At 48.5% G+C, this 18212-nt stretch overlaps 1 protein-coding gene across 1 annotated transcript; it reads right to left on the bottom strand.

Annotated features, from left to right (window-relative positions):
* Positions 1-728: 728 nt before the first annotated feature.
* LOC132248278 (olfactory receptor 5AP2-like) lies at positions 729-7204 on the bottom strand. The gene is made up of 2 exons (XM_059721319.1): positions 6297-7204; positions 729-753 (listed from the first exon to the last, which is right to left on the bottom strand). The coding sequence occupies exons 1-2, from the start codon at positions 7202-7204 to the stop codon at positions 729-731; spliced, it is 933 nt and encodes a 310-aa protein (XP_059577302.1).
* Between the last annotated feature and the right edge of the window lie 11008 nt (positions 7205-18212).

The raw sequence follows: 18212 nt of genomic DNA, 5'->3' as shown, positions 1-18212 counted from the left end.
TAAAAGTCAAAATCTTTCTTTCTTTCAAGATGGCTGCCGGCAGGTGAATCCCTTCTGAGCTCCTGCAGCTCAGGTGCCTTCTGCACATTCCCCCACACTCCCTGCCCCCCCCTGTTCCTCTCCCCACCCCCCCAAACCTTGCCTCTCCCCAGCCTGTGCTTGGGGACCCCCTCGAAGCCCCTTTCCCTCACTTTTTGAGCATTTTCCCCTGGGCTCTGGCAGCCTCGTTTGCCTCTGCCCCTCCCACACCCCCACCTGAGCTCTCCCTTTGCTCCCAGCTGTCTCCCTCCTCCAGAGACCCTTACCTTGGTCTCTGCCATCTCCTCCGGCCTTAGGGCTTGCCTTCAGCCACTACAGGGTTGCTCTGCCCCCCCAAGGCCGATTTTGGGGCTCTTTCAGCCCCTTCTCAGTCCCCAGCGTCATTCTGAGGTCCTTTTTTTTTTTTCCTCCTGTGGGAGAGTTAACCCTCTCCTGCCTGGGATGGCTGAAAGCAGCCAGGGCACTTGGCATGGGGATGTCTCTGCAGACCTTCCCCTCAGCCATGGCCTGTGGGTGCACTCCCCTCTCCACATCAAGGTGGAGGACTGTGCTGGAGCTCTCGTGGACCTGCTGGGACGCAGGAGCGTCCAGTACACCTCCCGGGAAAACTAAGTGCCCATCGTATCTTTGAGCTCTCGCAACCTGGTGAGGGAGGTGTGTGTGGCAGGGCTGGAAATCTCGCGTGTCTATCACTTGGTTATGCCCCTGGAGACCCTGGCAGTGTGGGTGGTGGCCTCCAACATCCCCCTGCACCTGCAAGACTGAGATTTCACCAAAGTGATTGAGCACTATGGTGTCCTCACCAGCCCCTGACATAGGCTGACCATGGGGAGCAGGGACCCCAAGTTCAGATACGTCCTGTCCTTTCAGAGGCAGGTATTCGTGCTCCTCACAGGTGGCACCCAGAAACTGCCACTCTGCATGACCTTTGTGTTGGATGGGAGGTCCTATGTGGTGTATTTCTCCCAGGATAGAAATTCATGCCAACCCTGCAGCAGCAGCTCCCACCTAGCTGCCCAGTGCCCATTAGGGGAGTCATCCAGGGCACCGGCTGCTGCACCCACACAGGAGGATGCTGCATCCACCTCTGGTGTGGGACTCTCATCAAAGGATGGGGTTGGGGGATCTGCCAAGCCCTCCTCCACCCCTGCTCCATCCGGGGGGATCAACCCCTGTGGTATTGGCATGCCACCTGGGGCGGGGGGTGGCCTGTGATGTGCTCCCAGGTTTCTCCCACCCCTGTTGCGGTTGATACCTCACCCAGTGGAGGGGCTGGGGAGTCCTCCCTGTCCCTCCCTGTCCCAGTTCCACCCGGGGTAGCTAGCATCTCAGGCACTGGGGCCCCTTCAGATGGAGCAACCGAGATCTCCCCTCCACCTCCCTCCACCCCTGCCTCAGCTGAGGTGGTGGACCTGGAGGTGATAAACCCCAAACAGCCTGGCCCACCCCCTCCGGGGAAGGTGCCAGCTGCTCCCAAGAAAGCTAAGAGAAAGACACAAAAAGGAGCTTCTAAAGGAGCTCCTGCCCCTTTGGGGCCTGCCTCAGGCAGCGCCGGGGAAAATGTAGCTACCCTGCCTGCCCCCCCAGAAACCCCGGCACCTCAGGCCATGACTGAGGTTGTCCCAGCAACATCTGGCAACCCTTCGCCCCCATCCCAGCTCGTAGGGCTACTGAGCAGCAAGGCAGGGGGAGAGTGCCTGCCTTCCCAGCATCAGGCACAGGAGACAGCAGAGGGTCCTGCCACTGCCCCACTCGCTCCCCTGCCCACCAAGGCCAATGAGGAGGACATGGAGTGCCTACCCTCTGAACGCCGCAAGCGGCCCCAGGAGCAGGATGACATTTGCCCCCCAAAACGGATGGGGATCGATCTCCCGGAGATGGTCCTCGACCCAGATACTGAGGGGGGCCTGCCAGGGATCCAGTGCCCAAAGCAGCCTGCTCCTTGCCCTGTGAAGCCACCAGCTGCTCAAGGCACATCCAGCGAACCCAGACCTCAGGTTTTGTCCATGCGGAATGACCCCTGATGTCCTGACGCATCTCCACTGGCAAGAACTATATATATGTATGTATGTAAATACTTCTTTTGTTCTTTGGCCTTGCAGGACATGAGCCCAGGCCTTGTCCTTGAGGCCCAGATCTTTGATCCAACCTGTACATGACTTCTACTGCCCCCCATTTGTCACTTCCCCAGAATAAACGCTTCTTAAAAAGTCAAAAGTCACCCTGCCTGGAATAAATGTTTCTTAAAAGTCAGAAGTCTTTCTTTCTTTCAAGATGGCTGCCGACAGGTGAAGCCCTTCTGAGCTCGTGCAGCTCAGATGCCTTCTGCACATTCCCTCACACTCCCTGCCCCCCCCGTTCCTCTCCCCATCCCCCCAAATCTTGCCTGTCCCCAGCCTGTGCTTGGGGACCCCTTCCCTGTCCCTTTCCCCTGCTTTCGGAGCATTTTCCCTTGGGCTCTGGCACCCTCCCACCCCAGCCTGAGCTCTCCCTTTGATTCGTGCTGTCTCCCTCCTCCAGATACCCTTGCCTTGGTCTCTGCCATCTCCTCCGGCTTTAAGGCTTGCCTTCAGCTCCTGCAGGGTTGCTCTGCCCCCGCTAAGGCCGATTTTGGGGCTGTTTCCGCCCCCTCCCAGTCCCCAACCTCAGTCTGAAGTGCTTTTTCCCCCCCGCTCCTGTGGAAGAGTTAACCCTCTCCTGCCTGGGATGGCTGACAGCAGCCAGGGCACTTGGCATGGGGATGTCTCTGAGGACCTTCCCCTCAGCCATGGCCTACAGGTGCACACCCCTCTCCACGTCAGGGTGGAGGACTGTGCTGGAGCTCTGGTGGACCTGCTGGGATGCAGGAGTGTCCGGTACACCTCCCGGGTAAACTAAGTGTCCATTGTATCTTTGAGCTCTCCCAACCTGGTGAGGGAGGTGTGTGAGGTGGGGCTGGAAATATCGGGGGTCCACCACTTGGTTACGCCCCCTGGAGACCCTGGCAGTGTTGGTGGTGGACTCCAACATCCCCCCACACCTGTCAGACTGGGACTTCACCAAAGCGCTTGAGAGCTATGGTGTCCTCACCAGCCCCTGGCACAGGCTGACCTTTCAGATGCAGGCATTCATGCTCCTCACAGGTAGAACCCAGAAACTGCCTCTCGCCATGACCTTAGTGTTGGATGGGAGGTCCTATGTGGTGTATTTCTCCCAGGGCGGGAATTCATGCTGCCGCTGTGGCAGCAGCTCCCACCTAGCTGCCCAGTGCCCATTAAGGGAGTCTTCCAGGGCACCAGCTGCTGCACCCGCACAGGAGGATGGTGCATCCACTTCTGATGTGGGACTCTCATCAAAGGGTGGGGTTGGGGGATCTGCCAAGCCCCTCTCCACCCCTGTTCCATACGGGGGGATCGACCCCTCTGGCATTGGCATGCCACCCAGACATCCTCCCAGGTTTCTCCCACCCCTGTCATGGCTGATGCCTCACCCAGTGGAGGGGCTGGGGAGTCCTCCCTGTCTCTCCCTGTCCCAGTTCCATCCAGGGTGGCTAGCATCTCGGGCACTGCGGCCCCATCAGGCGGAGCAACTGAGATCTTCCCTCCACCTCCCTCCACCCCTGACTCAGCCGAGGTGGTGGACTCGGAGGTGATGAACACCAAGCAGCCTGGCCCACCCCCTATGGGGGAGGTGCCACTGCTGCCCAAAAAGCTAAGAGCAAGAGGCAAAAAGGAGCTTCTAAAGGAGCTCCTGCTCCTTTGGGGCTGCCTCAGGCAGCACCAGGGAAAATGTAGCCAACCTGCCCGCCCCACCAGAAACCCCGTCACCTCAGGCCATGACTGAGTTTGTCCCAGTAACATGTGGCAATACTTCACCCTCATCCCAGCTCGTGGGGCTAGTGAGTGGCAAGGCAGGGGGAGAGTGCCTGCCTTCCCAGCATCAGGCACAGGAGACAGCAGAGGGTCCTGCCACTGCCCTGCCCGCTCCCCTGCCTGCCAAGGCCAATAAGGAGGACATGGAATGCCTGCCCTCTGAGCACTGCAAGTGGCCCTGGGAGCGGGATGATATTTGCCCCCTAAAACGGATCGGGATCAATCTCCCAGAGATGGTCCTCAACTCAGATACTGAGGGGGGCCTGCTAGGAAGCCTGGCCATTGAGGGCACTTTCACTGGTCTCACCAGGAGTACTCCTCTCAGAGTACAGTCCTGCCAGTTCTCGGTCGGCAACATCCAGCTCCTTCTGGAGAAACCCCCCTGAGTGACCCCCAGCTATGGAGGTCTCCTCAACCTCTTAGACCAGACCAAGGGCCAGAGGAATGTGGCAGAGAATATCCAGCAATGGTGCCCAGACCCCACGCAGTTTGTCCGCGCCACTAGTGACGCAGAAAGGCTCATGTGCCGGGACCTGGGCATGCATCAAAATGCCTTCTGGCTTGAGAAGCTGGTGACCCGGGTGAGGGAGGTGTGGGGCTGAGGCAGGCCCATGGAATAGAGATGGACAATGATAGGCCTTCCCCTGTCTCTGTGGTTTTTGCCTGGATCTGTCACCTTCTCTCCCACCTGTCCCCTGCCTATTCTTCCTCTCTATTGTCCTGCTCATGGCAGTTACAGCAATTGCCTCACTAAATACCAATGGCTGCAAAGACCTGGTGAAGTGGACAGCTGTCCTGGAGGGCTTGTGGCAAAACTGGCACTCCGGTGGCTCCTGTATGCCAAGGACCAACCTTCCATGGCGGCAGCTGGCGTGCCGATTCCTGCAGTGAGTGGGGGGCCTCGGCTTTGACCGGGAGCTGTTTCTGCTAGACCTCACCTTCCTGAATGGAGCAGTTCTTCCCTCGTTCTACTGCAGCATGGTGCGGGCCTGGCGGGCTGCCTTCCATCGCTGTCCCCAGGCCAGGCACCTGCGGTTCCTGCAAATACTTCGGGAGCCCCTGGTCTACAACCTGGCCCTGCAGCATGCGGTGCTGAGCCTGGCCTCCGCCAGCCTTGTGGGTGCTCTCATCAAGGAGCACACCACCTGCCTGGGGCACCTCCTGGACCCTACTCAATTGGACTGGCTGTCACCCAAAGCCCTGGCTGCCCGGCTGGCACTGAGCTCCGTCCACACCACGGGCCGGCTTCTGCGGGCCATTAGGGCTGCCCTCCTGATGGAAGCAGTGACCACCCATCCACCCAGAGCCACTCATACATCCACCATGGGCAATGAGTGAGGCCAGGGCTCTGCAGAACGTGGTGCTGCCTGCACATCAAAGTTACATCCCAATACACTTAACAAAGGAAAAAGAATACAGAACAAAGGAATATACAAATTCCATTTTTGTTGCTGTTTGTGTTTGTACTATGTGAAATTTTATTTATTGTCACCACATGGTTAGTTTTGCTCATTTTGAAAATTTGGGATTTGCTGTAAAAAAAAAACCCAACACACTCATGAATATTAACTGTAATAATAAGCAGTGCATCCAGCCAAGTAACCTCCCACACTCTCCAGTTTTGTTTGCCTGGCACACCAACAACTTACAAGTAGACTTTGTTGTATTTTTGGCACTGTTGAAAAATGTAGCCAACTCTTGGGCTAAATGACCTCCTGAGGTCCCTCCCAACCCTAATTTTCTATGATTCTATGATAATCACTTGCAGGCAGGAGATTCTGACAGGACTTCCAACTTTCCCCTACTTGGACTGGATCATATTCACATTTTTGGGTAGTTTCTTTTTAGATGTGAGTTCAAATTCCACAGGAAGAAATGGTGATTGAACTGTTATTTCTCATGTGAAGAGTGGACCGCTTAATCTTTAAAAGTTTTGCATAAAAGGGCACCAATGTTCACAACCATTTTTATTTACAACACAACATGTTGGGGTTTTTTTCCCAACTGAACATATTTGACAAAGCTGTACTTAGTCTGTTAACTCCATGTAAGTTGAACCAACATATTTACATTGAAAATTTGGATGTATGATATTTGTCATGGGAACAGAACTAGAACCATGGTAATCCTTCTCCTTACTGCAGATCCTTAGAAGAGAGAGTACCTCTCTAAATATGGGTCTATAGGAAAACTGTATGGGTTGTACATTAGAGTACTAATGTTGCTGATGATAATCATAGTTTCTGAATGCCTTTCTTTTATGCCTATGGCAGAACTTACATGCACTGGTGAAAGCCAAGCCTGAATATTGCAGTGAATCCTGATTGCTAGACAGCAGAGAGCAGCCAAGTCATTTGAGTGGTTTATCCAAATTTCTTCAGTGAAGACAAAGGAAACATTTTCCACAATTTGTCCAAAGCACCCTTCACCTCCTTGTTTCTCAGGCTGTAGATCAGGGGGTTCAGCATGGGGGTCACCACAGTGTAAAACACAGAGGCCACTTTGTCTTGTCCATTGTGGCTGGAACTTGGCTGTAGGTACATAAAGAAACCGGTCCCATAGAATAAGGAAACAATAGACAAATGGGATCCACATGTGTTGAAGGCTTTGGATCTGCTCTGTGCAGTGTGCATCCTTAGGATGGTGGACAGGATGTAGAAGTAGGAGATCAAAATTATCATTACAGTCACTGCACCACCTACACTACTCAAAGCAAAGACCACCATCCTATTGTTATAACTGCAAGAACAGGAAAGCTTCAACAGTGGGGTGATATCACAGTAGAAATGATTGATTATGTTGGACCCACAGAGGGAACCTCCAAAAATACAACCCGTGTACATACCTGCACTAAGAAAACCAATGAGGTAGCAAGCTAAGACCAGCCGAATACAGATTCTCTTAGACATAATTACCACATAAAGCAGTGGGTTACAGATAGCTACAAAACGGTCATAGGCCATGACAGCCAGAAGGTAACACTCAACAAGTCCCAAAACAACAAAAATGTAGCACTGTACTATACATCCAGCAAAGGAAATGGCTTTGCTGTCTGAGAACAAAGCTACCAGCATGTTGGGAGTAATAGTTGTGGAATAAAAGGCATCAACAAGTGAGAAGTGGCTGAGGAAGAAGTACATGGGTTTGTGTAGTTGAGGACTGACTCTGACCAAAGCCATGATTCCAAGGTTCCCCACCAGGGTAATAAGGTATATGAGTAAAAACACCACAAAGAGGGTGGCCTGTATGTCTGCATTCTCCGTGAGCCCCAAGAGAATGAACTCTTGCAGGGTGTGGTTACCTTCTGTGACCATTTCTTCCCTGGACAATGACTGTTGAGATAAGAAAGAAGCCTTCAGCTAAAATGGAGAAAGAGTTGGGTTTCTGTTTCCTTCTTTATTTAATGCTGGTAACTATTTTAATAATTACAGTTATAATTAAATATATTGCATTTATTTTCCATTCAGGAAGAAAAAAGGAAACCTTTCTAATTGTTAAAAATTAGAGGTTTGTTTGGGTTGTGGGTTTTGGGGGTTTTTTTGTATTTGCCCATAATTCCTTCTCATAGTTAGTCTTATGATTTTAACCCAATCCAATATATTTTTTAAAGGAACCATTATAATTCCTCCCTCATCTCAAGTGTATTCCCATCCAGAAAGCCATATAGCAAACAGTTGTATTTTCTTTTAAATCTAAGTTTGTATTTAGGGCTAAATTGCATCCCACTTCATGTATCTCAATGCCACATGCACAGGTATAGAACCATGGCTTTTGATACATAGACACAATTTCTGGTATTATTTCACCTGTGCCAAAATGGAATCCTCCTGCCCAGGCATCTGTAGAAAATTCAATGAAAGAGAGCTTCCCCTCCCCAAACTGTTTAGCCCAGCAATCTAGTGCTGAGAGGCCTGCTCAAGAGAATAGAAGATACAGGGTCTAGCCCCTTGTAACCTACAGTGCAGATGAGCGGTGAGGGAGCAGGGGGGTGAAAAAGTTGAAGCTGAATTTCTTGCTTCGAAGCAAAGTGCTCTAATGACTTCACAAGAGGTATAGCTAGGAATTTTGACACTGAGCGGATTGCAGGGGTACGGGTGGAGGGGCCAGGGGGCAATGTGCAGTGCAACAGTCTCATCTCCCAGCATACAATTTACTGCTTTTGCTAGGCAGCAGTCCTTTTCTTGCTCACCCCTAGTGACAGTAGTGACCTGAACAAGAGCAAAAGCACTGTCCACGTCCCTCTCCATCCCTCCATTCTCTGAAGCTGCACTACTGGCCTATGATAGATGTTCCTACCTCCAAATAAATACAGTTCAGAACATAGTTAACATGGTAAAGACCAAACACAAACAAATAAAAAAAAAAAACTCTCTAATTTTATGCCATATTTTAGATTGTTTTCTTGAATAAAAGAAAACCCTCTGGATATAAAGTGCTTTTTAGGATGGTGAAACAGTAGTTCCAAGTTTGAAAAGTAAAGTCAGCGCTTGTTCAAAACTTCGCTGTTTTAAGAATTGTCCTGAATTCACTTTAATGTATTACAAAGTAGAGTCACTGATACTTAAGGTATGAGTGAAGACACTAGTCTCCTGGTAAGGTATGTCATAAGGCACAGAGCACAGAGGGGCAAGTGACTGAGGCACAGAATAAAGTTTATGCACAATTGTATCCCTGGATAAGCTCTATTTTTATATACCATACTTTACTCTGAACTAATAGGATGCATAATTCTGGACCTCCATGTTTAATGGGGCATTTTAATGCAAAATTCATTACATAATAAAGTGATGATGACACCTATAGTATACCATAGTGTATTCAACATCCATAAACAAACCCAAATTAACCAGTATTCTGATTTAAAACCAGTAGCTCCTTGGCCTAGATTATGAACTGGATATTAACGAAAGGAAAGGAAAGGATAAAAAAAGGCTTTCTTTGTCTGAGGCTCATGAGCTTGCCATTTTTTTTATTTATTATTTGGTGAAAACTAATACTGTTATTAAGAAACTCCAAGATTTTATAACATTAAATTCTTTCACTGCTGAATGGATTTTTTTTTTTTTTTTACATTATTCTTTGTCAAGCACACACCTCAGAGGTAAAATCTTTTTTTCCTCACAAGGCAGAACCTGTGCTGAATCCTGAAATTCAATGCCAAGTTCTTCTGGCTTTGTGGAACAAATCCAGTGGGGGTGTGTAAGATGTGTACTTTGGACACTTTGGTCATTATTTCCTTCTTAAATTGCTTCATCATCTTTAAACTCAATCACAGCAATGGATTATGTAAGAGAAGAATCAGATGCCCTGTTCTAATATGAATTCCCTTATGTCCATCCCTTTAAGACCTATTGCCCCCCCCAGTTTACAAATGTACTAGAAGATCAATGTTCTAGTCTAAAAAAATACATATCATGAAACAGTTTTAATCCTTCCTATAATCTGTTTCCCTTGTGTTAGCAATTGAATTGTCTGTCTCTCACTCAACCTTACATGTACATCAGCACACACACACACACACACACACACAATTAAGTCTTACCTTAGTGGAGATGATCTGTCCAGGAAACAAAAGCAAGTGTGGTGAGATATGAATCAAATAATTCCTTTAAACAAGTTTTAATCAACAATGCTTTGCAAGACCCTGTGCTTAGCATTATATTACACTTATTCAGACTGCATCACTCATTGGCAGATACAAGTGCAATTAGTAGACTGATACCCACTCTCCAAAATTACCTCTGGGTTTGGCTCTGTTTCCAAATAGGCCAAAGAGTCTGTTTGCCCATCACTTTCTGTCTCAAAGGTTGCAAGCATGTGGCCTACCCATGTAGTGCTGAGAATACTGAGTATTCCCTTTGAGTCTGATGTTGATAACTCTGGATGATGCAAGAGTTTCTATGGATGGTCGAAGACTCTGGGAACATCACACCAGGGGTTCTTTATTCTCTGTTCATTAGTGGGAGCCAAGGGAATTATATGCATGCAGAAGCTAAGGAAGTCACTATGAAACTGCAGGTATATAAATGGCATCAGCTGGAAGAAATATTGCCAAACATATGCAGAGAAAGGGACTGGCACTGACAGAGAAGTGTCCTGCTCAAAAGTATCCCAAACTGTCCAGCTCCAACATGTGCAAAGTATAAGGGTAGGTTTCCATTCTGGTCTTACATAACTGAGTTGACTTCTGCAAAGTTCTACTTTAGTGACCTCTTTGTTAGAAGGATCAGATCAAGCTCCAGGCTAGAAAGATGCACACATATTCAAGCCAACCGTATCATGAAAGTCACAGAGATACATTATGGGTTGGAAGTACCTTGGGAGCTGTTTCTCCTTTCGCTCATCAGTGATATAACAAGGGACAAATTAAGGCCAAATAATGCACTCCATCTTTTTCTGTGACATGATCCTGGAATCCCCTCCTCAAGTGTAGGCTGTGGTTGTTAAAAGTTTAAATGAATGTGAGAGATCACAGCTTGGGAAGATATTTTCTTAATTTTTTGCAGACTTATGGGCTCATGATTTTGCCTACGTGACTGGCCTGGCTGGGCAGCTGCACAGGGAAATAGAAATGTCAGGCATGCATAAGGTTGGCTAAATCCTGGAATGGTTGGTGAGCCAGAATCCTGACTTGCAGGCTTTAGACCCTAATCTTCTGGGAAGGTGTGTCCTGAGTCACAGAGTACACAGGGGCACATGCCTTCCTCATTCTTGTCTTTATGGTAACTGAGGAATGGAATTAAGTGTATGCCTAACTAGGGGCCTAACTAAGTTCTATTTTGATACACATTACCCTAAGTTGACATAATGAAAAACTGTGAACTTCCATGTTTTTGGAGACTTTTAAAATGTAAAAGTTAAAGGTCCTTGTTCCGATTTCCCCGGGGGGAATAGGGAGCCTGAGTTCTAATATTCCCCACAAACCTTAGAAACTGAAGATGAGAAATTGTATCTTGCATTTCCTAACAAAGTGCTTCAGTCAACAAACTGGGCAGGCATTGCTCAGGCACCTTTCCACCCATTTTCCTGAGGATGGCCAACTGGGCAGCTAGGAAAGGGAGATATCAGAGACCAGGAGGAAGTGTATAAGCTATTGTGTCTCAGCTGTGCATCTGACTGGATTCTAGGCCCGTGCGAATAGGGAAGTATTCATAGAATCATAGAATCATAGAAGTAGGGTCGGAAGGGACCTTGTAGATCTTCAAGTCCAACCCCCTGCCTGGGCAGGAGGAAGACTGGGCTCAAATGACCCCAGCCAGGTAGGCATCAAGCCTCTTCTCAAAGACCCCCAGGGTAGGAGCCAGCACCATCTCCCTTGGAAGTTGGTTCCAGATCCTAGCCACCCTAACTTTGATTCAGATTCAGCTGATTCAGAGGACAGTGATTTTATCTGGAGATTTGGATCACTGTCCCAAATCAATTCAGCTGAATCAGCTTCAGAAGATTCGGTACTGATTCAGAGGTATTCCGAGATTCAACCATAGACTATAATGGGGAATCACTGAAATACCTATAGCTTTGTCATTTTTGGGCTGATTCAGAAACAAATTGCTGGGATGGTAGCTGCTTCTGAGGGCACTGAATCTGCCAAGCTTCAAGGAGATAGGTGCAAGGGTTTCTGGGAAACTGCACCTCAAATTCTTGAAAGGAAAACTCTTGTCACATGTATGTTTTAAGGCACAGCAGGGTGAAAACTGCAGGCATACTAGCCCCTGCTGAGGCCATGATGACTGCCAGCTTTCAAGGACATACATGCAGGGGTTTCTGGGAAACTGCACCTCAGGCTGCTGACAAGCAAAACTTGTGACACGGGTGACACCGTGTGTGTGTTAAGGCATGCCCTCACTGCCGCTGGGGCCTCTACATGACATGGTAGTGTGCCCCAATGAGGCAACCTCCTCCCCTTCAGCCTCTGTTCAGTTCACCATTTTAAATCATAACAGGTAAACAGTGCACTGCAGCACAGTAGTGCCAGCAGCATCTCAGGCAGCCAAACTGTCACAGACTAGAGCCTTTCTTTCCTTGCCTGCAGGAGCTTTTTCTCCAGCAGCTGCCAGACAACTCTCCCTGCCACCCTCATCCCTGGGGCTTAGATGTACTCAGCGCCCTGTGTCCTTCTGGTCACCTGACTGGGGACAGGTACTAGTGGTGTTGATCTAAGGACATGGCACTGGCAGACAAGGTCCTTTGGGTCAATCTGGTATCTTTTAGTAGACCAACTGACTAGTTAGAGAAATATATCTTAGCAAGCTTTTGGGCTGAAAAACCCTTCATCAGGCTGAGGAACCACCTGGAGTTCAGATATGTGCATGCTGTTCCTGGATTGAAGGAATAGTAATGAAGCCAGAGGCTGGCATGCAATGCAGATGAGAAAGCCAGTCAGTGAAAATGGAAATGGAGGCGTCAGAGGGTGAAAGAGACAGGCTGGGGTAGGGGGGAAGGGGGATGTAACAGGTAAATATGGAAAGACACCTGGGTAGTCGGATGTCTGGCAGGTTGTAGTGTGCCATATATCCAATGTCTATATTGTGTCCATAAGTTTCTGTATCTAGGAGGCTGATGAAGTGAAGTTCATAGGCCTGGGTGTGAAAAGTGGTTTGTAGGTGCACATGCTCCCCTTCACCCTTCGGTCACACGTGCCCGCCAGCATGAGGATAGTAATGGACTGCAAGGGATCCAGCCATTTCCTGATGCCCTCCTTCAGCTACCTCACCAGTGCCTGCATGTCTGGTGACAGCAGCCTGTCCCAACCAGGAACATTGATCCCCTGGAAGCTCTCCATTTGGTTCTCAAGTTCCCTCACTATGGGGATCACCTGGCTAAGGAGGACGTCGCCAGTGCTGAGGGTCTTGGTGTCCTCAAGGAAGGGCTCAAGGACCACCAAGATCTGGGAAATGGTATCCCACTCATTTCTGTTAAGGGGACCACTGATCCCAATCTCCCTGAGCAAGGCCATCCCATGGGTGAGCTCACCCTGCCCAACGCACCACCCCTGCACCAGGCAGTTCATGGCCACCATGATGTCCCTTGATGTGTGGGACTCATCCATCACCTTGGCTTAAAGGAAAGTCCACTGATGACCTGACTGATCACACTAGTGCCCTGTGAGAGAGAGGTAGGCATTATCTTCACCCTGGCTGCTTCAGATGTCAGAGGTAAAGTGCAAGGCTACCTGTGGTCCTGCCTTGTGCTGCTCCTCCCTCAAGTACTCCCTACATGCCTCATACAGGGAGGGCACCATTGTCCTGCTAAAGGTGGTGCATGTCAGCACTTGGTAGGATGGGGCCATGAGTGCCGTGAGTCACCTGAACCCTGTCCACTCAACTAAGGAGAAAGGCTGGCCATCCAGAGCAAGCATCTCGCCAATGCTCTGGAAGACCTTGCTTGCCCTTGCAACATGCTCCCCCCCCCCCCTTTGTCTGCAGCTTTTCCCCACTTCCCCAGGGTGGCCTCCCTCTGCTTTGGTGGGGTGGGGGGGGTGCTTTGGAGTAAGTGGCAGACTTCCCTTTGGACACACGCCCACTGGTGCCAGGCTGAGGAGGAAGCAGGGCAAGGAGGTGCTGCTTCCTCAAATTCAGCAGCATCACCTTCGTGGTTCAGTGTTTCACCTTCTTGCCCCGGCTGATCTGCCTTTGGCAGTGGTGGCAGATAGCATACTTGGGATCATCTGCCACATCAAAATGATCCCAGACTATATTACTCCCCCGCTTCTGGGTTGAGGGTGGGGATCCTACTTTATCCCCCTCCTCAGCAGGCAGACGCATAACAACAGGAGGAGCTAACTCAGTTGAACCACTTGCCTCCACAACCTCCTCTGAGGTACCTTTCTGACAAGGAGACCTGGGCCTTTGAGGGGTTTGAGGGGTTTGGAGATTCCACCTCAGTCCTCAGAATTTCTTTAGCTAGATCCAGCTCCTCCTCTGGCAGTAGGAAGCTCATGCTGGGAGATGAAATTGGGTTGAAGGATACTGTCATTCTGCTGCTGGTGCCTATTTCTGGAGTTAGGGGAGGTGGTGCAGGTGTAGGGACAGTTACTGCTCCCACCTCCTTGCTTCCACTGGCAGCAAAACTCATATCTGCCAGGAAAGACGATGCATCTATGTTTGGGGGGGTCGGTGTGTGTAACTCACTAATAATATATGTCTTCTTCTTCTCTGATGTATGACTGTCTGACTTCTTCTGTGTTGTGTTTATCATTGTGTGTGTACCTAAAATAATCTCTTCTTCTTCTTCTTCTTCTTCTATGACTGTCTGAATTCTCCTGTGTTTTAATAATATCTGACTTTTTCTACTATGATGTGTGTCTGTGAATGTGTGTAATGTATGTGCTTCCCTGCACAATGATGGATCACGCTGCCAGGGAAAACAGCTTTCTTTTGAAAAAGTGTTAGGAAAAAAAAAAAAAACAAGACCAAATATGAATAGAAATAAATGGATTGGATAGGGATAAGTAGAGGGATTCTTGTTAGTAAGCTATACCCAATCCTTTCCAAGAACAGAAAGTTGCAGGAGACTGACTAGGTAGGAAGCCAAGCCACTCCAATACTTTTCAGATGTTGTTGCTCAGACAGAAACAGCTCACAAGAGGCACAGAAAGCCTGGAGACAAAGTCTTATATGCTGTTTCTACATCCCTCCCACAGATCACTTTGATTGGAAGGGGTCTCAGGGAAAGATCACAGTCACTGGCCCGGTAGAGATATCAGTCATCCCCTCCACTGCTTCCCCTCCCTCTTCTCAGTTTCTGTTCCTCTGAAAGACTACCTTCAAAATCTCTTACTAATTTCCAGATTGATTCTAATGTTTTGTTTTGTTTTCCTCCCAATTCAATTCAGATTCAGTGATTTGGCCTCCGAATCGAGCCAAATCTTCTCTGAATTGAATCATGGACCGAAGCGTCGCACACCCCTACTGGATTCTGTTCATTTGTGTCTCCTTATGAAAATCACAGCATACACAGAAAGTCTGCAGGCTTATTCAGTGATGAAAACTCAGAGGTTTACTCTCTACAACACATAGTGGTCTCCCTCCCATTAGCCCATTCTTGCCTGAGATAGATATTAGCAAAAACTACACTCTCCCACCCTCGCACACCAATACAAAGGTTCAAGGTCCCAGCTCCTCTTTTCTACAGATCAAGTCACATTACTAAGCAAATAATGGTGACTAAAATAAACTTCATATTACAGACCTTTTGTATCTCAGGCTGTGCTGTACCTCTCATTCTCCCTAATATGTACATTTCTTTTCTTTCTCATGAAAGTGCTACACTATTCTGTGCTTGATTCACCTGCCTCCCCTTCTTGGCAGTACTGCACATCTTGCAGAATTTTGTTATCTTATTTCACATTGTGAATGTGTATTCTGATTAAACTTCTGTAAGCTGTATGCAGGGGTGTATCTAAGTAGGGGCATGTTGGGGGGGAGGGGAAGTGGTGCATTTGATTCCTGCATCAAAGTTTAAAACTAACTGCTTGGCAGTACCAGCATCATTTTTAGGCAGGTAGCAATAAGGGAGTCAATTGACTTCATAGGTCATTGAAATCTGCCTCATCCCTTTGAAACTCTTTATTCTACAAATATTAATGACCTTCTTTTTAATGGTCTTGATGTTCCACAAATCAAGCTATCATTTATTCTGCAATTCTGCTGTTTCTTAGGTTCTCCTAGTAAAGTACCACTATTTCAAAGGCTTGCAAACTGCTTTTAGCAATTTCCAAAAAACTTAGTGTAGTATTTGCATCCATCTTAAATTGCATAATATAGTTTCTGGATCCTAGCAGATTAGCCAAGCTTCTAGTTTCTTTTTACCTGGAAAAAAAAGTGTTGTTATATGTGATGTTGCACCTCACCATGTGCACCCTCCTTTTCAAAACACTAGAACTGCCCGTAGCAATTTATAGATCACTCACTGCTCAAGTGAGGCCTACTTTGATTAGTGCCTTAGCAGAACCTTTGTGTGGGTAGTATATGTGCTAATCAGTGCTCCAGTACAGACTACACAAACAAGTTTTTGCATGGTTAGAGAGATGGTTGCTACCCCAGAAGAACAGAATCTTTGATTCCAGCACATACACAGTTCCTAATAGGGAAAAGTCATTCCCACTGCTGTTTCCCTACTTGATGAGTATTCAATGCATGGTGCAGGGGTCAGTTTCAAGAGGCAACCTGGAGACTGCACTGGTAAATGCATAGCTTCTGTCCTGAAGGGGCACTCCAAGTCAAACATCCTAGACAGAACCACTATCAAGCCATTCTGAACAAGTAGACTACTTTATAGTTTCATAGATGTTAGGGTTGGAAGGGACCTCAGTAGGTCATCAAGTCCAACCCCCTGCTCTGGGCAGGAAAGAGTGCTGTGGTCAGACAACTGCAGCTAGTTGCTTGTCCAGTCTCTTCTTGAAGACCCCCAAGGTAGGGGAGAGCACCATCTACTTTGGAAGCCCATTCTAGATTCTGGCAACAATTACCATGAGGAAGATCTTTCTAGTGTCCAACCTAAATCTGCTCTCCATCAATTTGTGGCCAATGTTCCTAGTTACTCCAGGGGATATCCTAGTAAATAAAGCATCTCCTATTCCCTGCTTCCCTCCCCTGATTAATTTATAGGCAGTCAAAAGATTTCCTCTCAGCCTTCTTTTGTGAAGCCTGAAGAGATCTAGGTCCCTCACTCTCTCCTTGTAAGGCCTTGCCTGCAGGCCTCTGACCATACCAGTGGCCCTCTTCTGAACACTTTCAAGATTGTCTGCATCCCTCTTGAAGTGCAGTTCCCAAAACTGGATGCAGTACTCCAACTGTGGCCTGACCAGTGCCACAAAGAGGGGAAGCATCACCTCCCTGGACCTGTTTGTCATGCATCTGCTAATGCATGATAAAGTGTGGTTAACCTTGTTGATCACTTCGTCACATTAATGACTCATGTTCACCTTGGAGTCAACTGTGACTCCAAGATCCCTTTCTGCCACTGTGCTGCTGAGAAGGTCATCCCCCACCCTGTAACTGTGTTGGTGGTTCTTTTTGCCCAGGTGCAGCACTTCGCACTTGTCTTTGTTGAACTGCATCCTATTTCATTCTGCCCATTTTTCCAACCTGTCCAGATCCATGTGGATCCATTCCCTAACCTCTGGTGTGTTAACTTTGCCCCATAATTTGGTATCATCTGCGAACTTGGACAGGGTGCTCTCCACGCCCTCATCCAAGTCACTGATGAAGACACTTCTGGGACAACATTCTGTCAAGTGGGAAGAAATGAGGGGAACCTCTGAGTGACTGTGAACTCTTAATTTGCCATGATGGATCTTTAATATTCTGTTATATCTTTCTACAGAACATATTAGTAAATGCCTTTCATTCTAACTGTTGGGCTTGACACCCCTTGTTGTGTAGGATTGGGATGGGACCTGGGGTTGGGAGGTTGATATATGGGGTTCTGAGTTGGGAGTTCATGAGGGCTGGCTTGAAGAGGGAGACTGAAGCATGTGGTCATGTTTTTGGAGTTTGCAAAGGCTGGTGGGAAGGGGAACTGAAGCACAGGCTGCTTGCTAGGTGAGTCAGTGTTGTGAACAGCTCAAGTTGAGGAGGTACAGGTGAAGGAAGAAAGTGCATTACTCTGCAAACTTTATTTCCTCAGGTAAACATGAGATCAGCATCTGAAGATGCAGGCCTCATCACAAGCAGGTCTGCTAATCTTACAACTCTTAATTCGGTTAAAACTGCATTAAATGTGGAGTGTTTTGGTGTCCAACCAAGTCTCTTGTCTACAGAGCTGTCTGCTGTCTGGTGTTGGGGGAGGCAGAGGGCACCCTGGTAGTGCTATGGAATACAGACATCCCCATCCCACCCCCAGTCTAAACTGAATGTCTCCAATGAGATATATAAAGGCATCTCCAAGGGCAGCTCTGACTTCACTGTTAGGCCCTTGGCTGGGGGCCCTGGGTCCATCATTTCATCTCCTTATCAAAACCCAGGCATATTTTGGTGGCACTGCCCTCCTGCTGCACTGGTGCAGGAACCTGAGAGGGTAGTGACATGTTCTGTCACCCTGGGAAGGCAAGGGCCACCTCTGATAGGTTGTTCAGTGGACCTACCCCTCACATCTCCACTTCCTGCTTGGCATCGAGCCATGCTGTGGGAATGGGGGGTACAAGGATCTGACTGGCCAGGGGAACTGTAATATGGGGAGGCGTGAACCCAGGGCACCTGGCCAGTCTCCCCATATTCCCAATGATCAGCTGGTAGCAACTGGTAGCCAGGATGAGGACGATGGGCAGGAGGTGGCCAGTCTCCATGGTAGCTCATGCTAGCATGTGTCTGGTGCCATTTC

The sequence above is a fragment of the Alligator mississippiensis genome, chromosome 2 (assembly GCF_030867095.1).
Source record: "Alligator mississippiensis isolate rAllMis1 chromosome 2, rAllMis1, whole genome shotgun sequence".
NCBI classification, from domain to species: Eukaryota; Metazoa; Chordata; order Crocodylia; family Alligatoridae; genus Alligator; species Alligator mississippiensis.
The sequence above is the reverse complement of the archived record's forward strand: the minus strand, read 5'-3'. Positions and strand labels throughout refer to the sequence as shown.